A 23,596-nucleotide genomic window follows, 5' to 3' on the forward strand; every position below is an offset into this window, starting at 1 on the left:
TTTCGTACATGAGCTTTCGTATCGCACGATCGCCAAGATTGCGACCACTGATTGCGACCCCAAGCAGCTGTTCTTTTGTTGTTGTTGTTTTGTTTTTTGCGTGTAGTATTGACATTATGTGTTTGTCTTTTAACAACACGTGAAACACTTTTATGGAAGTGATCACGTTGATTAAAAAAAGGTTTAGGTGAAATATGGGTGACACGGGCGACACCACTGGGTGAAACAAAATACCGAAACCAAAGCTGCCAAAGCAAGCACGGTCAGGTGAGGCCAGCCCCATGCCGCAACTTCGTTCGCGCGCGAGAGCAGAGTCGGCGTTGTGAAGTCGGTTTCACGTTCTTCGAATTATTGAACAAACAGGTACTGTTTTCACCATATCTTCCAATCTATAAACTGAATCCTGAATAGGTTTGAAGTAAACTTCAGAAGGCTCTACTCACGGCTGCAGTGGCTGCAGCTTTTAGGTGACTGCTCGCTGCATCCTCAATTTTTGGCGTGTTTGTGTTCTCGTTCTTCTTTCAAAGGTTGCACACTACCGGATGATCGCTACTGGGATGATGTGCGTGTGCGTAGCGTCATGTGAAGCCGTAAAAACCGATTGCGCGCTCGCTTCACTTTGTTTTAAAGGGGCCCTGCAAGCACTTTTTTACTGGTTTTTAATTTGCACCAAACCTGAGCGCACTGACCGTAGTAACTTAATGTAACTTTTCTTTTCTCGAATTTCGCTTTATTTTAGAAGTTATAGGCAAATTAAAATTACAAAAACAAGCAAAAAATAACCTCCCTCATGACGTCCTTGGTTGCTTGAGTGGCCGTGAACTAGAGGAGGGATAGTGAGCTCTGCGAGTGCTCACGGCTGCCGCACTCCGTGTCGACGGCGCGAGAGGGCGCCACTAAGGCGTGTTCTGGATAGGCTCTATACAGCGGGCAGCCAGAGCGGCTCTCATTGCATTTGCTGCGTGATTAAACACTAATTCGGCATGACACTTCATTGGCCACAAACGACAGCAAACACGGGGTAAAGATCAATTCAGAATGGGAGTTACTTCGTGCTGCCGTACCGCGAAATGGCCAAAACGCAAGACAAACCTACTCGCTGAAGGCCTTCGGAACGCTCGGAGCCGGTCGGATCCTCCAGTCCGTAAACGACCGCAGCGCCGCCGCGTACATCCGGGGCCTTACCGTGTCGGCTCCTGATCCCACTACTCTTTTCTAGTATGCGCCGCCTTTTCCACCGCTTAGTGGCGGGTACGTCGACGCGTCATTTCTTGTTTCCGTACTTCATAAACTGCATTTCTTTCTTTTCTGATCTAAAATACTGAACAAAAACTACTTTTAGAAATAATTGAAACGGTTTGTGCCACTTATATTTTGTATTTCGACTAAAAAAAAGCTTTGAGCGGCTCTGACCAGTAGTAAACCCAGGACCAAAGACGTCACATTTTGCGCGCTTTCAGTACCGCGGGTCGCCCTCGTCGGTGGAGGAGGTTTCCGCGTCATCTGGTTAAAGTATGATGCACTGATATCCAGTTACTCTCTCCGTGCCCGCTGGCTCGCCCGAACCCCAAGAGACGTGGAAACCGCAAAAAAGGTAGACGCTTCAATATGATTGCAGGGCCCCTTTAAGCGATACATACGATGACGACGGTAGGGTGCTTTAGCACGTATATCGGTCGGATGCCTCCGATAATGATACGATGCATGCGCGAGGGGGTCAGCGGAGGGAACGGTCTACTAAAGCTAGCCGTACCAGGGTGACTGGTGCTCCGTTTAAAGCCCTGGACACGAATGTCGTGGAGACGGCAGCCACCTACTTCAACTGCGACCGCCGTACACACTTCGGGCGATCGGCGAGTCTCCTCTCGCTCGGGAGCCGCCGTCGATTCCGTCCTTCCCGCCACAGCTCGGGTTCGCGTTTTCGCTGCTTTCCCATTTTCGTTGTCGCACAACAACACGTGTGTTATTTTCGCCATAAGAAAAACAAAAAACAAAAAAAAAACCGCGTGATATTGGCCTGGGTACTTCGGAACTGTAGTACAATGAAGCACAATCGCTACGGGGGCGCGCACTAACTCGCGAATGAGTAATTGTGTTATATGCGTGTTTAGACAGCCAGAGGTCAGCCTCAGTGGACGGCTTGTCCCTCAGCTGTAGATGAGAAATCTAGCCAGTCCAGTACGACTGCTTTTTTAAGGTCTTTAACGTGCAGCTCGCAGTAGTGATACATGACCGCTCGCCGGTACGATGCTCATCCATATCCAAATAAGCAGGGATGGGGCTTGAACCCAGAATCCCTGGGTTCTGCAGGGTGAGCGTTTGCTCCGTGTGCTCTGATCTGTGGTGTGTTAAAACACTTGGCCACCCATCCCCCTGCACTCGCTCAAGCTTCTGTGGTACAGTCTGTACCTGTCAAACCAAAGCCTAGGATTCGCTTCCAGACGAGTTATTTTTCGGGCCCTCGTTCAAATAAGGGTGCTGCTGCTTAGTATAAGTATGGTGCCTGGGCGCGTCTCCAACTGGTGTGTTTAGCGTCCTATCTCGCCCATACATCAAAAGTGGTCCCAAAGTGGCAACAAATGACGTCGCAGAAGCCGTAGTGTCGTGCTGTTGCATGTCGCGATCCTGGCGGTTGGTCGTAGAAATGCTGGCGAAAACCACAGGCGAACGCGAGTGTCGCTCTTGTCACGGCGTCCCGGGCGTCCCAACTTCCGGCTGCTTTAGCTTCCGTGGACTGCCGCATTGGAGAGCGACCTGCAGCAGAACATGCGTCTGCCATACACCACAGCTATTGGGACGCCGCCAGGTTTGCGACTAGCGACAGCATGACACTTCTGTGACGTCATCAGGCGGAAATCGAGGGACCACTCTTTGACCCGGTAAACACACCAGTCGGAAACGTGTTCCAGGCACCATAGTATAAGTAAATAAATGGGTAAAAGGGACACTGACACACCGCAAAAATGTTGCTCTATTTTTTGCCAGGCAATTTAATAGGGTGTTGGGAGACTACACCATAAATATTTTGCTGCGGAGCCACGTATATATCTTTAATGAAGCCAAAAAACTCAACTGCTCGAAAACAAAGCCGAAACACTACCACGGGAGCTCATGGCTGGAAGTCACGTGGCTACACCCGATTGCATTTATTTTTTTTGTCTGTTCTTCTCCAGCGTGTGAAGCAGACGACGACAGTGACGAAGTTGCTTGAACCGTTTGTCGTGTGATTCTTTCGCTTTTTTATCCCCTTTACTCTATATTCTGTGCTTGAAGATTGATTGGTTGGTACCATGAATGACATTTCCAAAGTAGCGGCCCCACGTCCGTTGCAACGTTGGTCCATCTTGCGCCGCCATTGTGTGGTCCAGTTCGCAGTACGTCTTCATATTGAGAATGATGTGTGCATTTACTTAGTCTATGCAACATTTTTTATTTTGATCAACATATTTGCATCTTCTAGGAGGCTAGAAAAATGGGGTTCATATTTTTTCGATTTGTATTATTGAATGTGTGCCTTAGATGACCAACGACTTTGAATATATTTTGTACACATATTTTGAACGCCTCGCGACCATGAAAAGGAGAGTGAGTGCGACTGAAACCGGCCGATTCTCAACCGGATGTTCTCAAGCAAAAAAAAAAAAAAAAAAAAAAAAAAACAACTGATTGTGAATAGCAAATTTTGTTCTGGGTAGTTGGGCTCTTATACGAAATGTTCAAATGAAAACCTCGACGAGTGTAAATACCCCGTCAGCGTCCCTTTATAGGGATACTACAACGAAATTTTGATGATTATTTCTTTGTCTATACGTGTTCAACCAATTTCTTGTTGAAAAAGACACGAAAAGGAATTTTAAAACAAATGAAGCTATTAGCAAAGAGCACCTGGTGGATGTCGATAAAGCCTCGTTTGTATTGCCCGTTTGAGTACCTTGATAGGTAGTGGCAATGCCTGTCTCGCCTCCGGCCACCACGTGAGAAAAGGGGAAGGAGGAACTTCCCTCTCACTGGGACTCTTTGTGTCCCAGACGTCGCTATTGTCCCTCTACAGGATTATAGGAGATTAATTCGCCACTCAAAATTCATACAAAAGCAGCTTTGGGGTTAATTGCGGTGGCCCGATCGCTCGTTTTAGAAGTGAAATGTAGCTCCAAACTCTAAATCAGGTGGCACATAATGCCCCCCCCCCCCTTACTAGGACACAGGCATTGCTTTTCGTTATACTTTTATCTTCATAAACATGTTGGGTGGGACTTGTATGTGTTATCCTCACAGCTGTCTGGTTAGCTCGATGCATTTTATGGCTTTGCCGGTTTTGTTCTTAATTACTGTAGTTACTCTGTGTTTGGTCCCAGGCATCGCAAGTGGTTCCCCCGCCTCCTTTGTGACCTCGTAAGCCGTAGTACGAACTTGACCCAAGACAGCCGCCTTCATGGAACCGATCCAGTCCTCAAGTCATGGTACGTCGTGCCTTTCAACTTGTTTCATGAACGGAGGATAGTGGCAGGTTCTCAAATGCAGGCAGTGTTTCTGTGAATATTGACACTGCAAGGGAACAGGGACTATAAAGGTAATGAACTAAGCGCAGTGATGTGATTGCTGCGCCAATTGCGCCAAACTGCGCCAAGGGGCTAACCCTGCTACATCCTGCTACATTTTGCCAAAATGTAGGTAATCTGTGCCAAGCCTGCGCCAAAGGAGCAATTTCGGTCGCCTTTCAAAACCGAAACTAAACAAAGAACCGTAATAGCGCATGCGTCAGCCAGGTGGCGCAAGCGGCCGCCCGACATGTAGTACCCTGCATCAATCGTCCATCCGGTCTTGCATGTTTTTTCCCGCATCCCGTCCTACCTCCTTTCCGCCGTCTCGCGTTTCGCGCCCTCGTGCCCAACGTTGCTCGTGCCCTTGTCCTCATCGTCTCAAAAATCTCGTCTCGCGTCTTTTTAAAATGTTTTTCAACGATAGACGCAGCCGTGTGCGGACGCCCCGACGCTAGTGTGCCAGGTGCCAGCCATGCCGTCATGCTGTGAAACAAAATCACGTTTTTGGGCGGCGAGAGTTACTTTGTGAGCTGAAACGCTCAGTCACCGTGGTCGCGCGACGTCGGGTGTTGCCGTCCCCACGTCGCTGCAGATATGGCGCTTTCTAAACTTGTTCATCGACATTCCTAGCCTTCTTTAAATCATACTCTACTACAAGAAGCCCTCTAACTCAAAGACTGCTTGTCGAAATACTGATTACCTAGGTTCCTCTCGGTGGACTTTCTTTGAAGAGGGAGCCCGGTACGTAAAAAATTTGCCGCGAAAGAAAGTTGGTGAAGAGAAGTGAGCTAAAGCAAAGAAGGCAATGTCTGCATGTTGAACCCGCACAGCGCGCTTATTTGCCTCGAGTTTGGTCGTTGCACAAAAGCGCTCCAAAAACGTTTCGACCCTGGCTCGCGATGTCATGCATCGATGCGCTTAGGTTCTTTTTTTCTGTGTGTACAGCTTGTACATCGCCTGCTGGCCTGGCAAGCACAGGCTGCTCGACTGCTTTTTTTTTTTTTTGTATGCTGGACAGTTACATTTTGCACTTTATTTTGGGAACCATTTGGCGACGGAGGAGAGTGGCATTGTTTCGGTTTCGATTGAACAGCCATTGTCTCCACTCGCGCAACGAAGCACGTGCCACTGCAAGCCTGCTGAAGTTGCCCTCACGTGCATGTGAACACGACTGCATGACAGAGGCAACAGCCGGGACGCTTGCAATTCATTGTTTTGCGCTTGCTTACTTTTGGCGAAAATCTGGCACGTCGGGAACCAGTAAAGCGGTGGCAAGCGCAGTGATGTGATTGCTGCGCCTATTGCGCCAAACTGCGCCAAGGGGCGAACCCTGCTACATCCTGCTACATTTTGCCAAAATATGGATAATCTGCGCCAAGCCTGCGCCAAAGGACCCATTTCGGTTGCCTTAAAACCGAAACTAAAGTGAGAACCGTAATTGAGCATGCGTGAGCTAGGTGGCTCAAGCGGCCTCCTGGCACAAAGTACCCTGCATCAATTGTCCATCCGGTCTTGCAGGCACGTAGCCAGGGGGGTGGCCCATGGTGCCCGGGCTTCCCCCCTCCCTGAAATCTTCCATTTTGCTGGGAGCTCCTCTCCCCCCTCCCCTCATACAGCATTTTGTCATGGGCACGCGCGCCCCCCCCCCCCTCGTAACAAAATCCTGGCTACGTGGCTGCGGTCTTGCATGGTTTTTCCTAGTGGTTTGTTGCGCGTTTCGCGCCCTCGTCCCCCGTCGTTTCGGGAATCTTGTCTCACGTCTTTTTTAAAATTTTTCAACGATAGACGCGGGCGTGTGCTGACGCTCCGACGCTAGTGTGCCGGGTGCCAGCCATGCCGTCGTGCCGGGTGCCAGCCATGCTGTGAAACAAAACCACGTTTTTGGGCGGCGAGAGTTACTTTGTGAGCTGAAACGCTCGCGCGAACACAGTCACCGTGGTCACGCGACGTCGGGTGTTGCCGTTCTTACGTCGCTGCAGATGTGGCGCTTTCTAAATTTGTTCATCGACATTCCTGCCCTTCTCTAAATCATACTTTACTACAAAAGCTGCTTGTCGAAATATTGATTACCTAGGTTTCTCTCGGTGGACTTTCTTTCGAGAGGGACCCTGCTACGTGAAAAATCTGCCACGAAACAAAGTTGGTGAAGTGAAGTGAGCTAAAGCAAAGAAGGCAATCTGTGCATGTTGAACCAGCACGTCGCGCTTGTTTGTCTTGAGTTTAGTCGTTGCACAAAGCGCCGCAAGAACTTTTTGACCCTGGCTCGCGATGTCATGCATTAATGCGCTCAGGTTCTTTTTTTTCTCTTTTTTTGCGTTTAGCTTTTACCTTGCCTGCCGGCCTGGCAAGCACGCGCTGCCTGACTGTTCTTTTTTTTTTGTCGTATGCTAAACAGTTACATTTCGCATACTATTTCGGGAATCAGTTGACGACGGAGGGGAGTGGCATTGTTTCGGTTTCTATTGAACAGCCGTTGTCTCTGCTCGCTTGATGAAGCACGTGCCACTGCAAGCTTGCTGAAGTTGCCCTCACATGCATGTGAACATGACTGCACCAAAGAGGCCCCAGCCGAGACGCTTGCAATTCATTGTTTTACGTTTGCTTCCTTTTGACGAAAATCTGGCACGTCGGGAACCAGTAAAAGGGTGGCAAGCGTTCTTTTCGGAATTGCTCGGCAATGCCTACGACACTGTACACTTGTGGGATGTCTCATTAGTAAAAGCACAAACAGCGAGTTTCGTCACAACACAGCTCCAAGTGCACTTTGTTTGTCCAGCAATTAAAGGTGGCTCCAAAAGCCTCTTTTGCTGCTCCAAAACACTGTTTTGGCTGCTCCAAAAGCCACTTTTGCTGCTCCAAAACACTGTTCTGACTGCTCCAAAAGCCACTTTTGCTGCTCAAAAACACTGTTTTGGCTGCTCCAAAAGGTGCTCCAAAATGGCTTAGGCCAATCACATCACTGCAAGCGTTCTTTTCGGAATTGCTCGGCAACGCCTACAGCACTGTACATTTGTGGGATGTCTCAGCAGTAAAAACACCGGCAGCGAGTTCCGTCACAACGCGTCACATCAGAACAGAACACAACATAAAGTACATTCGTTTGTAGAGCCCTTAAAAGAAATATTTTTGTTTTTCTAAGAATATCTGCTCCAAAAGCCACTTTTGCTGCTCCGAAACACTGTTTTGGCTGCTCCAAAAGCCACTTTTGCTGCTCCAAAATGCTGTTTTGGCTGCTCCAAAAGGTGCTCCAAAATGGCTTAGGCCAATCACATCACTGTAAGCGCTACTAGCAATTCAACTTGAACGTTAAAAACAGGAACATACATTCCTTGTTAGTGCAATGATTACACAATGTACTTGAATTTTATTATGTGGTAGGTGTAACGATGGAGCGCTTGATGCATTTAGTTAAGCCGCCAAGGTTAAAAGCCTCAAAATCTACACTTTCTGTTTTTATACTTTCCTACAGTATTTGTTTTGTTCAGCTCTGGCTTTGTGACAATTGCCGCTAAGCCAGGCTGCATAGATTTCTTGGGTTAGGTGGGGCTACTTATATGGCTCGCAGGCCGTGAGCGTCTGCTGTGTCATTGGCTTCTCACGTAGCATACGTGCCTAAGCACTCGGTAGATTATCAACAAAAGCTTTAACCTTGTTAGGTTGATCCGTTAGGCTGATGATCTATGACAATGCACCGCCAAGCGTCTTTATTGGGCCCACTTCATCGACAAATCAAGCTCTCTTGCCCTTTCATTCAAGCTTCTGCCTGCTTGCACAATGTACACGCTAAACTAATGCTGGGGAAGAATGGACAAGATAGAAAGTCGGTTAGAAGAGAGCAAAAGAAGCAAAAAAAGAAACATGAGAGTTCAGGGTGGAAAAGAAGCCCACTTTCCGGAAAATATATGATATGGTTTGAGAAACTAAACATACCTGACATTTCAGAAAATTACATTTATATCCATCAAGGACAGCATACCTGCCAACCGGTGGACTTTCAATTTCGTAAAAGTCCCGCGGCCGGGGTGTATCTCAAAACGTCCCATTTGCGTTTGAACCTTGCACATTTTGTCCCATTCTCATTTGGTCCTTCTCGTTTAAATCTTCTCATAAAATCCGAATCAGGTTTTTCTCAACTGGGCCTATTCTCATTTTGCCCGTTATCTGAAAACGGACCACTTGCATTTGAGCCTTGCGCATTTAGTCCTATTCTCACTTGGTCCGCCTCGGTGGAACATTCTCATGAGATCCGAATCATTTTTTTTTTTTTTTGCAACTGGGCTTATTTTCATATTGCCCGTTCGCACTACGACCGAATCTGACTAGCTTGGCAGGCTTCTGCCGTCATTATGCCTTCCCGGCTTTGTATGTGAGTCTTACCTTGCTTGGGAACCCAACATACCATCAGATATAGAGTCGAAGTATAGCTAACAACACCCCTTAGCTTGGTCGAATCCATTTTTCTGCATTCGAAGAAAGGGATACTATCTTTTACCGACAAACATCTCTCGTAACCCTCCCCCCCCCCCACCCCCCCCCCCCACACGCACACACAAATACACTTCTCACCTCCCAAAAATACAAATACTACAAGATAACAAAATGCGTTTGTACAATGACGCGTAGCTGCTTTCCTTTCTCGAAACGAACGCAAAGAAAAGAAAGAACGATGAACACTTAACTTGGAAACTCTGTTTGAACAGAAATAACACATGTATGTTCAATATAGAAGTGGTTGCATTGTGACAAGTTGAGCCACCTCAAACAAGATGACATTTCGGAGTGTGATCTGTCTGCGATAAGTAGTTGGTTTGTTTTTTTGTCAGACACTCTTTTTTTTCTCGACGACCACGATGCACGGCTAAAATCATTGGCAGAGAGAGTAGGCCAGTAGCGTGGCACACACACAAAAGAAAATATTAGTGAATTTATGAATATATATTACTCGAAAAAACCCAAATTTGGGGTAGAAAGAGTCAAATGTGCTGGGTTAAAGCGAGATATTTATGAGAATATCTGTTTTGAGAAGGGCCAAGTGAGAAGGGCGAAAAGAGAACGGGCGCAAATGAGGGTGGTTGAAATACGAAGGACGAAACGCGAAAGGGCCAAATGCGACAGGTCAAAGTGAGAAGGTCTTTTTGAGAATAATTGTTTTCAGAAGGACCAAGTGAGAAGGGCGAAACGAGAACAGGCTCAAATGATAACCACTCCTGCGGCCGTGCGGGGGGGGGGGTTATGCGAAGCGATGTGCAGCTTAATGTCAGCCTGGCCACCGTGCAAAACGCTGACATCACACGTGCACGTGCTACAGAATCCAAACTTCTCTCGTTTTTTGGGCGGCACGAAGCACGGGAATTCCGACGTGTAGGATTTCAAGGGGCACTGACACCCCAAAGGTCGTATTTATTTTTATTGTCTAAAACGATGCAAGTTGCAGTCATAGACACGCAAAAAAAACCGCATCGCGAAAAAAAATTTTCTCGCGCGCGCGCGCGCCTTTTTATTTTTGGCGTTTGATTTTCCCGCCTCTCGCCTCCTCGCTTCTTTTGATCGGCGACGTCAAAAATCAGGAAATTTAGAAGCTTTGTAGGCGACATCTCTGTAACATTTAATTACGGCAATTGTAAAACATGTTTTTTAACGCAATTGCGAACGCACTACGGCCCTTCTTTTTGAAATACCAAAAATCGGGAGTTCGTTGTGGTGCCGTCTCCTGGATTTGTATCCTCCAACGGAAAACAGGCGACACCGCTCAAAACCGGTCCGCCGTAACGCCGCCGCTCACTCCTTTCCTCCTCGGTTTGGGTCGCCATGGCAACAGCAGGGAGTGGTGAAAGAAAGTCGACTTTCAGGTCGCCGCGATTTTTGACGTCAAGGCACCAGCGCCGATCGCGCGGGAACTTCGAATTCGGCATTTGGAAATTGTTTTTTTACTTCACAAATACTGAACTCCCAAATTTGAAATTTTGAGGGTAATGTCCCGGCATCGTTTTCAATCGTTTCGGATAATAAAAAAAAATATGATTTTGATGTGTCAGTGCCCCTTTCAGGAACACCTGAAAATACCTCTTTTGGGGGTTGGAGTTTTCGCCATTGCGCCGCGAAGCTACAGCAACCAGGGGAATGTTAAAGGTTACACGTGCAACAAACACAGACGCCATACTTCTCGCCTGGAAACTGGCCGAAACAGCGAGGCCCAACAGCGTCTGAACACGTCGAACCAGCGTGCACTGCCAAACACACAAACAAAGGTTTTGAACTTTGGATTGGTTTTTGATCCGTGGCCACCGGACAGACGGATAGTAAAAACACTGACGCTGCCGTGGACGGTACCAATCGCCCTCTTGTGGCGGTGCAAAGTACCACCAACAACAAATTCACAAAAAAAAAAAAAAAATTCTTTTTTTTGTAAGATTTTAAGCAAGATTTGTAAAATCATACATTTAGTCCCAATTCATACATTTTACGACAAATTCGGAAGAGTTGGCAGGTATGGGACAGGGATATGAAGAAGCAGGACTTCAGGTTGACCCCAGTCAGGCAGATTTAGTAGTCAGCTTGTGGGGGTGGTAGGCATTTGGCTGAACGGGAGGCGGGATCTGCAAAGATATTTAATGTCACGGAACATTTCTTCCTAAAAGAAGGCCGATATATGTATTTTTTCTATTAAAGAAAGTTGCCCTTAAAGGAACACTGAAAATACATTTTTTAACAGCCTAAAAGATTTCCACGCATTAAAAAAAAATTTACAAAAAGTGATTTGTTTAAAAATTATTTACAGTGCTGGTTTTGGTTTTAGGTCATTCTCCCAAAATTAAACATTAATGTGATTGTCAGGTAACTTTTAAATGCCTTCCTCCCATCATTCCTAAAATATAGTTTGTATGCGGAGAGCAAGTCGTCTGCTTCCCGCACAGGAGTTGCAGTGACGTCAGGACGATGCCGAGCTCTGATTGGCTTTAATTGAAAAAAATAGTGGGTAGACCTCAATGCTGGATGCCTTGAGGTCTGCCCACTATTTCTTTCAATCAGCCAATAAGAGCTCAGCGTTCTGACGTCATGGCAACCCCTGTGCAAGAAGCAGACGAACTTGCGCTCCGCATAGCATAGCACCAGGTTGTTCTAAAAGCAAATATTTGCAAGTTGTCATAATAAACTATTTTAGAAAAAAATTAATTTAGATTGCATCCTCTCTGTAATTTCAGGATTTGTTTTGTACCTGCTGACTACCACACCAGTTTCAAAGACGTGAGCCTTTGTATTAGTGAAATAATTTTTCATAAGTTTGATTTAAAAATTGTACATTGACGTCAGCTCCAATTTATGCTATGATCTTAGCATCCAGTGTTGTTAAAGTATTTATATTTGTACGAATTTTAAGAAGAAACAAGTGTGACCAGCCTGAATGTCAGTGGCATAATGAAAGATACACAAATTTATTTAAAAACATCTGCCAACAATATTTAATTTGTAAGTATACAGACTGTTTAACACATTTTTGGAAAAGTCTTACAACAGGAGCCGTTCACCCTGGGCCAAAACCTAAACTTTTATTAGCTTATGAATAAATATAAATAATTGCGCACCTTTTTGATGTGTCAGTGGCATAACGGATCTTTTGTGTGCTTTTGTTTTATGATGTCTCTATGAAAAATAACTTGTAGTGACAAAACAAATATGCACTCCTGCGATGTTATAAATGTTAAATTTAAACTGCAAGTTTGTTTTATAAAAAATAAATTGGGCCCAAATTGTCAGTTGTGTAACAGTCAGTCGTATAACGGTCATTTGTATAGCGGTCATATAACGGTCAGTCACGGAACGATCAGTTGTGTTGCTAGTAAATCGCAGCACAAATCAAGTGCATCAACTAAAAGAAAAATTTAATCTCTCATTGGTATTTAGTATATAACCATGCTACTTCATGGCCAAGTAGATATTTTAATGACAGGCACGAAATGCAAGGTCCAATACCTCCGTGCTCCTTGCAGCCATCCCCAAAAAAAGGAATGAATGCTTTGGTATGTGGAAAATGTTTTTACTTTATAATCTGTGTGTGATAAATTTATGTTTTGGTTTGTGTAAAGATACTACACTGTTCATCAGAATGTGGACACACTCACAAATAAATAATATTGTGCTTCAAAATCAGTTTTATTACTTTTCAATCAGACCAGGTGGCAGATTTCAAGAAGCTTTTGCAAAAGAAGCAGCCCTCGCAAAACTATTTTCTGATCTAGACACAAAATTTGAGTCTATACTTTTTATATGTGTTATTGGAAATGTTGATACATATTGCAAAAAAAGAAATTCTGATCAATACTAAAAAAAATGAAGCTGTGAAACAGCTGCAACATTTGTTGTTATGATATAAACATCTGAGAGCTTGGCTGTGTTTTGGCTGTGTTTTCTATGAAAGCAGCAAATGAATTAGGGTACCTATTGATTGATCAACATAAGATAGTAAACTAAAGCAAGTGTTGCTAAATTCACTTGTTATGAACCTGAATGTTTAATCTTCGGGAGAATGGCCCTTTAGTTTACAGCTTTCAAACGCGGGTGCCAAAAATGGGTACATGATGTCATCATCACGTCGTCACATGTTCACGCCAAGGGCAATGTTCTCATCCTCTTCTGATCATTTTATACTTCCTTCCTGACATCTGCCGCGGTGGGTAACGTCAACTTGAAGGAATCAGTTCTTTATTTCCAGTGTTTTTTTTTTAAGATTAATTTATTTGCCATTTTAGAAGACACACCTTGTATAGTTTTGAAGAGAAGCCTCGAAGAGACGACCCGCGACTCGCTGGGAAGGGGCCCCAGAAGCTTCCCAAGCTTGCAAGCCCCTGTTCCCATTCCTTGAGTGCTACATGCGCCATACCACAATGATCTCGTGTTGTCGATGAATTTCTGTTTGAAACTTAGCTCTGCTTCACGAGTTCACATATTTTGCTCTATCCTGCTTTCTTTTAGTTAGTATTGTTTCTTCTTAATTTTGCTTCTCATCTCTTACCCCAGTTAGTCACGTGTCCAAAAATACTGCTACTAGGTCAAAATCGCAAGCCCTTAGCTCAAGGACGCACCTCAACTGCACACTCTCGCTCAGAAGGAGAAATTGCCAAAAATAAAGCTATGAGCTCGGCCCTCTAGCTTTTAAGAGGATCCGTTAAAATACAAGCATTCTCTTATAATACTGATATAAATATGGTCTGGAAAGCAAAAACTGTCGTAGGAATTTTGTTCTAGACTTGTGAGTGAATTGATCGACAGGGTGACGACAGCAGGCTTACTCTCTTGTTCTGTTAAGAAATCCCAGCATGTTGGTGGGGCAGTGTCATTCTATATACCTTGTTATCATATCAGGTATTGTCTCAAAGCAGTCATATGAAAATCGAAGCTAACAATGTCATGGCAAAAAAGCCAGTGGGGAACAAAAATGAGAAAGAACTACCGTAGAATACCGCACTTCCTCCCATTCTACATTAAGTGCCCATTTCCAAATCTATAAGATCTGAGAAAATACGCACAGTACATTTATATATAAAATTGATGACCGGAAAAGCGCCCATCCCCCATTTTTTTGCGATTATCTCCAAAGTTTGAGTGGGCGCTTGCCTGGTATTTTACGGTAGGTATTTTTTTAAGGAAACCTCCTAGGTGTATAGAGAATCGGCTGCTTTGCAGCGTAAAACACTGCTGCCACATTTTGTTTCCTCAATACACATTACCCTTTTCCCCCTCCCATCCTACATTGGCTTTTGACCTCTTGGGGAGAGTCTTTCTGGCCCTGACACTCAAATGAGTTTGACACACCTGGCGTATATTTAGTACAAATATTTAAAGATTGAAGATGTTTCCTTTTTTTAATTGTCGGAAGTTTTTTTGTTTTGGTTTTGATCTCGTGTTAGTGTGCTTGTATGTCGGCAACTGTATTACATACATACTTGATGTTTACATCATTTTATATCTATTTATGAGGACAGCATTGCTATGAACTGGGCATGGAAGAATTACGACATTTGCCTGCTGGGTTCCCAGAGCACAAGCGGCCAGCCATGATAAATAAAAGACACTATCGCAATTTGGTTTAAGGAAACATCAATCAACGAGGCCGCTTCGCTTGTGCAGAAAGAGTTTATCTTGCAAAGTTTCGAAAAAGAAAAATGGTTTTGGGAGTTTTTGTAGATTTTACAAAAGCGTTTGATTGCCTTGATCACAGAATTTTACTAAAAAAGCTTTACATTTATAGCATTTGGGGCCACGCGTTAGAGATTTTGAAGTCTTACCTGGAGCATGGAGCCCAGTATGTTTGTCAAAACGGGAATTCTTCCTCAGTAAAAGCAATACTTCGTGGTGTTCGTCAGGGCAGTATATTAGGTCCCTCCTTTTGAACCTATATGTAAATGACATCGTAAACATTAACCCAAATGTCAAATTTGTAAACTATGCCGGCTATACAACAATACTTATTTTGGGAGAGGACTGCGATGTGCTAGTAGACACGGCAAATCTGGCGTTATCCAAACTGGAAATTTGGAGTCGGGAGAACTCATTACAAATAAACATAAACAAAACAAAAGCTGTACTTTTTCACACAAAAAATAAACTATTGCGAGATATCACTCTAAATTTAACTCCAGTTGAGATTCTGAGTCATTTTAGGGCACTGGGAGTAATTTTTTTCTGAAATTATGTCCTAGAACTTTAACATTAATTTTATCATCCCTAAACTGTCACGAATAGATTGGTTGATATACCGTCGTCGATCAATTTTGCCAAAGATTGTGAAATTACTAATCTATAATTCACTGTTTCATTCCCAGTTAAATTAGTACTATCTCATCTAGGGCTCAACTACATTATTCAATCTTGAGAAAATATTTTTATTACAAAAAAGGGTGTTGAGATCTATCGGTGGCGTTTCGTTTGACTCTATAACTGGTCTGTTCACGGCTCTCTGCATTATTAATATATACAATTTATACAACTATAGACCTAGCAATACAGTCAAATTGGAAAGCAACAGAAACTGGTGTTTTCTTACAAATTTGGCACATTTATTTGTGAAGGAACCGGTTTTCCCCACTCGTCACGCAGAACATTGGGAGGTGGTGGCGAGGAGGACAAATTACGGCTCTAGGATGATTGGATATACGCTGCCTAAATTTCTCAACCAGTTTGATGCCAGTAAGTTGGATCTGATTAAAATGTCATTTAAGCAACTTATAAAATACTTTGTAAACCTAGATATGTAAAATACGAGTGATCTGGCGGTTTGTTTAATATTTCCAGGATTACTGAATCTTGAATATCTGTGTTGCGCTCGTATAATATCCACCTTTTGTGCTTTCGCACGAAATAGCAGTTTTTCCTGTACCTCTGCTGTTGCGCCTATGTAGGGGGTTGAGGGCCTTGTTAAGCTGTATTTCACTGCTTTCTCCCTCGACCTCTACCATCTGTGTAGATAGAAATAAATGAATTAATATTAAGATTATTATTATTGCTCCATTGTGACGGCTCAATGAATCTTCACCCTCTCAATTCGGTCACCACTTTGCTACAAACATTCTTTTAGAATTTCATCTTTGTAACTAATACAGGATGTTTTGTTTTAATTTAAAGATATATTTTAAAAAATGCCACTAGAAGTATGCAAGTGTGGTATGTGCTGGTGAATTTTTCAGCCATGGAGACATAATATAAGGGCATAATCGTCAGAATAAGTTGAATAATTCACAAAAATTTATTTATTAGCTTTTTAGTTTGTGAAAATATGCATTCTTTTACTCAAAACTTGCTGAGCATCAGAAATCACTAAGCTGGAAAGTTTTAGAGAGACTTGAAGCATGGTGTCCATTTTTACTGATTAAAAAGTAAAAAAACTTTTTGTTAATTATTAGACTTATTGGGATGATTATCCCGCTGCAATTTTCCCCCTGGCTATATAACTCACTTGCACAAACCACATTACTGTACCCTCCCCAGATTTTTTTGATAGATCTGTCCAAATTATATTTACAAATTCAAAGTTCCTTCAAAATTTAGATGGTTACTTAAAGGGGGGGGGGGGGGTGCAACAATTTCCGGACTTCTGTCAAAAATTTGTGGAAGTTGCCCTCTGACACTTGGGAAGTAAAAAACAGAAAACCAATTGTGCCTGCGTGTCCTAGTTCTTGCGTAAAAAAAGATAAATATTGGCATTTCGGGCACCCCTCAACTCACTCCCAGTCTTCAGGGTCACACCTGGAGCTTAGAGCCGAGCGAGGTCACGTAATCTTCTTGCCATAGTTCCTTCGGCTGCCACTTGGGGCTGCAGGTGGGGGGAAAAGCTCGACTTTTGTTTTGTGATTATGCAGCGGAATCGCGGCATTTTTAATGGAGGTGTTTCCTCTATCCTCTGGGACGCGATAAACAATGTAAAAACGACGAGATGCAAATTCTGTTAATCATAAAATCGTTGCACCCCCCTCTTAAGGCACAATGTTTATAATTTTATATAAATATACTCGTTAGAAAATAAACAATTATTATTTATAACAACTTGCATATACTTACATAATTTCTAAAAAAGTTTGACCTCTGCTCATATTACTTGGTTATACTTACTGCCAAACTTGGTCACTTCTGTACATGGAACACATCAGTGCAAGTGTTTACCTCTTCATGCTCTACAGTTTTTGTCTCAAGGTTTTTCTGCGCGAAACATTTATGGATACATTTGTACTATTGATTTGCAGTGACATGGAAATAGCAAGTTAATTGAAAAGGTTACTAGTCACTCTTGGTCCCTTTTATCTGAAATCACTCAATAATGACAACTCTTTTCCAAGCAAATTGACTATTTGGGTTGAGCTTTCCTTGTATATCATAATACTTACGAGGTCTTTTCCTTACAGCTGATGAAGCCACACTGTTGGGAGAAACCAGCTGCCCACTGAAAGTCACTGAGGACATCTGCTTTGGATGCTGTTCCTGCACCTATGTCACCAGAGATCAGCGTGAAATTGTGAGCCACCTTGTTGCCCATGGTGACACGCAACTGTTTAAGTGCCGGCATTGTCCCATGTCGTTTGTCTCTATGCTTGAATTGAACAGCCACATGCAAAAGCACGCAGGTGATGAGTTCTTAAAGTATGCCAGCCCTCTGAAAATTTATATTAGGATGAAGCCCCCTCTGTCTAGTGTGTGTAAAGATCTGAAAGAGAAGTCTGGCAGCTGCCTTCAGATTTCCAAAGCCTTTGTTCAGAATTCCACTTTGATCCACCATACTCAAGCACGTACGGGTGAAAAGCCGAAACCTTATAAGTGCAAGCAATGCCCCAAAGCCTTTGCTAAGAGTAAGCATCTGACCCGCCACCATCGAACGCACACGGGTGAAAAGCCTTACAAGTGCAACCTGTGCCCCCAAGTCTTTGCTCAAAATGCCACTCTGACCCGCCATTATAGAACACACACAGGGGAAAAACCTTACAAGTGCAAGCAGTGCCCCAAAGCCTTTGCTCAGAATAAGAGTCTTATTCGCCACAATCTAACACACACGGGTGAAAAGCCATACAAATGCAAGTTGTGCCCTCGAGAATTTGGTCAGAATAGCACACTTACCCGCCACACTCAAACTCATACAGGTGAAAGACCTTATAAATGTGAGCAATGCCCCAAGGCCTTTGCTGAAAAGTCCTGTCTGACCTTTCATAACCAAATGCACAGTGGTGAAAAGCCTTACAAGTGCAAGCACTGCCCCAAAGCCTTTGCTCAGAGTAGGAATCTGATCTGCCACAATCAGACACATGCAGGCGAAAAACCATATAAGTGCAAGGTGTGCTCCCAAGCCTTCACTCGGCATTTCAGTCTGATCCGCCATATGCGATTTCACACGGGTGAAAACCTTAGCAGGTGTAAGCTGTGCCCCAAAGTCTTTGCTCAGAGTAGGGATTTAATCCGCCACAGTCAAACACACACAGGAGAAAAGCCATACAAGTGCAAGCTGTGCTCCCAGGCCTTTGCTCAGAGTTACCATCTGTCCTGCCATAACCGAATACACAGTGGTGAAAAGCCTTATAAGTGCAAGCAATGCCCCAAAGCCTTTACTCAGAATAGAAGTCTGATCCTCCACAACCAGAGACACATGCCGGTTAAAAGCCATGTAAGTGAAGGCTCTGCTTCCAAGCTTTGTTCAGAATTCCAGTCTGGCTGGCCATGACAAAGAGATGGCTGAAAAAGCTTACAGGTAAAACCTGTTCTCCAAGGCCTCCACTAGTCTTACACACATGGCCAGCCACATTCAGATGCGCCAAGTCCACAAACCTTACAAGTGAAAACAATACCCCAAAGGCTTTGCTTGGAAAAGTCTTCTGATTCGACACATTTACCGTAAGTGAGAACCGTAACATTTTCACTTACAAGTGAACCTGTAAGTTGAACCTGCTGTGTTTTATAACAAAAATTTCATGCTTTTAGGCTTTATTTTTCTTCAAATTAAGGGTGGCTTTTTGGGGCTAATTTTTCCCACAGATTCGGTGTTCATTTTTGGCGTCTGACAAAAGTAAATCTTGGCATTTATCGAGTTTTACGTTGAAAAACGCAGGACATGGGCATAGGATTACCCAGCTTCCAATACCATGTGCATGACCCAAATACTTTGAAAACAACCCAGTACCGGTAAGAGAAAAAAACAAGGCTGTCTCTCACTGAACTGCAAGGCAGTTCTGTGAGACAGCTCTCAATGAACTGCCTTGCAGACAGTTCAGTGAGGGCTGTGTCTTCGGTGAACACAACATGGGGCTGTAGAAAAGATTTCGTCCTGTGAAGCTTGGATTTTTCTGATTCAATGGCAGCTCCAAATTGTTTTTGTTTTCAGTTTTCCCTGCTTTTGATAAGATTGACTCCGTGGTTACTTTTTTGGGACTTGTTGATGTACTCCAAAAACACTGAACCATGTTTATAATACATGTAGTTGGTTACTAACTCATGCACGATTGTGTACAATTTCAATCGAAATATATAGGTACAGGTAATGCCGTAAAGCTGTTGGTTGGAGTAATTGTCTACCTGGCCACACTGAAGTGCATATGCACAATGATCCTTTAAAATGCCAGCCATGTCCCGGGACATTTTTTAACTGGTCTTGCATGAACAGGCACATGCCTCTGCGTGGATCAAGGAACCTACAGTCAGCGGCAGGTCAAGAATTTGGTAGGCGCTCTGCCTCCAACATGAGCCAACAATTTGTCGTGTATGCAGCCAAAGCCTGGCAGAGGGCAGTGAGCGCGCGCTGAAGGTGGAGTTTCTACCGAATTCTTTGCCCGCCACTGACCATGAGCGCATTTGCATGAAGATGCAGGCAGGAAATAGGCATTTCAAATGCGACGCGTGCGGCTGCGTGCTGCACAGAATGTACACGTGCTGTGCGAGTGTGAAGACGACAACGAAGAAGATACGACGTTCGAACGGTTCAGAACACTGACCACATCGATGCAGTGGGGCACAGAAGTAGAAGTTGTCAGGTGACGGATGCTGGTGCGCGTGTTCCCGACGAGCATAATAAGATCACGGTAGCGCCATCTCCCCGGACACGCCACCCCGACCGCTGATGTTGCCTCGCTTCTGCCTCAAGTCCGCCGGCCTCACCACTGCCCCTGGCTTGTCACCTCTTCAGCACCCAGGCATCCCACGTCTCAGCAACACGACGAACTGATAAGTTTCCTTGTGAACTATCGAGTTTCGCTCTATGATCCTTTTCACAGTTGTGTGCCACTTCTGAGAGCATCTCATTGTAAGACTCATACATCTGCTCTATTTCTACCTGTGCATGGCACTTGTAGTTTGCTTGTGTATATGGAGTGTTTTTTCTTGTCTGTGCAAACGGCCTTGTTTCTTTCGAGACGGGATTCGAGTATCATGTTGCATATTAACCGAGCACCCTGAACCTCCTCCGAGAAATCCTTACATCAAGCACGAGCATTGTAGCAATTCAAGTTTGGTCATGCTCATAGATCGTGCTCTTGGAGTTGTACTACGTGACATTGCTCATCAGCCTTTCATCCAGGTGCCACTGTTTGTCATCTCACGAAGGTATTGGGTAATAATTTCTAGCCAGCAAGGTTCAAGAGGCTAGTCACTGAAACGCAAAACAATCTTGAATTTTTTTTTTTTTTTCGTATAGTGAGGTGGAACAGAGGAGCTAACTTGATGATTGGCCTTTGAATGCACACTGGGCCATGGCTTCTGGTCCAAGTTTCTTTGCACTGTAGCTCAAGGTGTGGTCTAATCAACTAAAAATCTTCATTGTGGTGGTTTTACAGAGCAGCTCTTAGGCTCCCGTTTGCGGGTTGAGTGGCGTCGGCGTAATAGCGCGTTGCATTACCGGACGTTTCCCCGCTACATTTAGCGGGGAAATCGACTTCTCATGGACCTCAACACCAATTCAGTTTCCCCGCTAAATTTAGCGAGGAAAATGACGTCACGACTTCGTATCACCTTACCCATGAACAAATTCAGCGGCAGGAGGAGAGAAGGAGGAGGAGGGAGGGTATGGAGGTGGAGGAGAGGCATATCCTCCCCTCCTCCTCCTCAAGAGCTGCACTCTAATTTCACATGACAGAGAATTGTAATAATTTTTATTTATATTTTTATTTACTCTTATATGCAAAGGAACTTGCAGGAAATAAATGTGTGACCAGATTTCGGGTTCACTCTTGTAAATGTTTGATGGAGTTTCGACTTCCACGCTGTTGCTTCTTTCAGCTGTTGCACATTGGGGTTAACTGAAGGAAGTGTGGAGTAATTTCAGCATGGAATGTGTTTTAGTGCTTTCTTTCAAGCCTTTAGCCTCAAGTAATGTAATTTGAGAGCATGGAAAGAAGGCTAGATATTTTTTTCAAAAGGCACTGTCCTTCGCCGGGAATCGAACACGTAACCTCCTGTGCATAAAGCCGATTCATTACCACTGTGCCAACAGAGGAATTTTTCCTTTCTTTCGTAAAACATTTATTTACAGTGTTTTACATAAAAGACGGGATCATTCACTGGCAATGTTGTGTATGGTAAGTACTTGGTTTTCATTGACACTTTTTGCATAGTGTAATGCAGTGGTTTTCAAATGGGGGTCTGTAGACCCTGTGATTCGCAAAGGCATTTGAGGGGTGTGCGAAGCTCTGCCTCATCAGTCAATCCCAGCAATAAAGGTTGTTTTCTATCTCATTGAGAAGAAACATTCCAATTTTTGAATGAGTTTTCTCCTGTGTACCTATGTCAATAAGAGAAGTATGCTTCACACTAGCACTTACTAGTTATACTCATTTATTAAATCATTATCATAATTAACCTTTAGCTTTCCCTTGCCCTCTCCATGAAAGGGTGTCCTCCTCATCTCCACCGATCGACGAGGCATCCGCGAAATATCAGTGATTGAGAACCACTGGTATAATGTGTTAGGGCCGTAAACATAGCAAAGATGTGCATTGGACAGAGGACTGCACCATTATTACTTTCTTGCGTTACATTCTCCATGATTCACGATAAGTCCCAGCTGGTCAACAAGGATTGTGACATTTTAAAAATTTTCCGAGGAAGGCTTAGTGACTTTTCCTTCAATAACTATTCCCTCGCAGACCGATGCCCTAAATACGAAAGCAGTGATGTGATTGCTGTGCCATTTGCACCATACTTTGCCAGAGATGCTCCCCCATCTACGTTCTGCTACATTGCACCAAAACAAGAGCAATTCGAGCCAAGGTTGTGCAAAAAGCACATTTCACTTTTTTGCCGGATTGTTACGTTATGCTTGGGCAAATTTTCAAAACTTTAGGTTACGTGGAGCGCAAGTTCGTCAGCTTCTTGCACAGGGGTTGCAATGTTGTCGGAACGCCGAGCTCTCATTGGCTGATTAAAAAAAGTAGTGGGTAGACCTCGAGGCATCCAGCATTGAGGTCTGCCCACTGTCCTCTTAATAGTAGCCAATCGGAGCTCGGCGTCGCTCTCACGCCACCCTAACTCGTGCGCAAGAGGCAGACAACTTGCTGTTCGCATTGCTGAAAGGTGTAATCTAATTTGATCTTTGTATCGAACATGACCAGTACTTGGAAGTTGTGTCCGCCATTTAGGCTCCTTCCCTGAGCATGTATTGGACATGAGACCCGTGTTAGCGTTCGGCGGAGCTTGGCTTGGCTTGGCTCGGCTCGTATCGAAAACCTGTGCTGCGTCAGCATTTGACGAGGACTCCGATTCAATCACATGCTGGGTCCACGCAGTACCAGGTCCACGCAGTAGATTTCGCAATTTTGTGTGTGTCTCACTTAGCCGCAGTGCAGCCTCGTGTCAATGGGCAGAACGCTCCTCCACGGTAAAATAATGCGTAACCGCACAATAAAAGAAAAGAGAAGAAAAAAAAAAAAGAAATGAAAACTGCTGAATGTTTATGTGGCGACTTGTATGTAGCAGTAAAGATTGCAAAATAATACTCGTTAGTTTATAACTTTATATGATAGACTGTGATATTCTGACATGTTATGTGCATCATTGGTTGTGGTCGTGCTTTCTTTTGTCAGGTTAGAGATTTAAGGAATGATACATGGGTATCGTGAAATGGTTGATGAATCATGTTGATTGCCGTAAAATACCGAGCATTCGCCCATTCCACAATTCACCCGTCAATTTCGTTACATTATGAGAATACACGAAAGACCTATTTTTACATATTGTTGACCTAGGAAGCATTCATCCCCCATTTAATCTCTAAATTTGGAGTGGGCACTTTCTCGGGATTTTACGGTAGGCGTAGCTGGGCTCTGTCGTAGTTGTGATTTTCACTTCTAGTGAACACCTTTAAAGAACTCCTGAAAAGAAAAAAAAAGTTTTTTTTTAAACAGTCTGGTTGGGACACGTGTGTCAAAAAATAAATTTTACGCGAAAAAAATTGTTTAGAGAATACTGACGGCGAGAGATTTATTTGAAATTCTGCGCGCAAAATCCATGACGTCACAGAATGGTCATTCGCTCAACGAGATGGTCATTCGGTCATCCGCTCTTTCCGTACCTCAACGTGAAGGCGAAACTGATCC

The 23,596-nt window shown here is 44.0% G+C and overlaps 1 protein-coding gene across 4 annotated transcripts; it reads left to right on the plus strand.

Annotated features, from left to right (window-relative positions):
* Positions 1–75: 75 nt before the first annotated feature.
* Positions 76–21,748, plus strand: LOC120846074 (zinc finger protein 501). 4 transcript variants are annotated; one of them, XM_040217732.3, is made up of 3 exons: positions 76–363; positions 4,356–4,460; positions 17,435–21,748. In XM_040217732.3, exons 2-3 carry the CDS (start codon positions 4,433–4,435, stop codon positions 18,736–18,738), a joined length of 1,332 nt encoding a protein of 443 aa, XP_040073666.1. In that variant the 5' UTR covers positions 76–363; positions 4,356–4,432; the 3' UTR covers positions 18,739–21,748. The 4 variants fall into 4 exon arrangements, with proteins under 4 accessions (XP_040073666.1, XP_040073667.1, XP_042150427.1 ...); XM_040217733.3 differs by having other exon boundaries at positions 76–267; XM_042294493.1 differs by lacking the exon at positions 76–363 and adding an exon at positions 398–467 and having other exon boundaries at positions 17,435–21,742.
* Positions 21,749–23,596: the final 1,848 nt, after the last annotated feature.

This window comes from Ixodes scapularis, unplaced genomic scaffold, assembly GCF_016920785.2.
Source record: "Ixodes scapularis isolate PalLabHiFi unplaced genomic scaffold, ASM1692078v2 PGA_scaffold6__148_contigs__length_123643588, whole genome shotgun sequence".
Lineage (NCBI taxonomy): Eukaryota > Metazoa > Arthropoda > Arachnida > Ixodida > Ixodidae > Ixodes > Ixodes scapularis.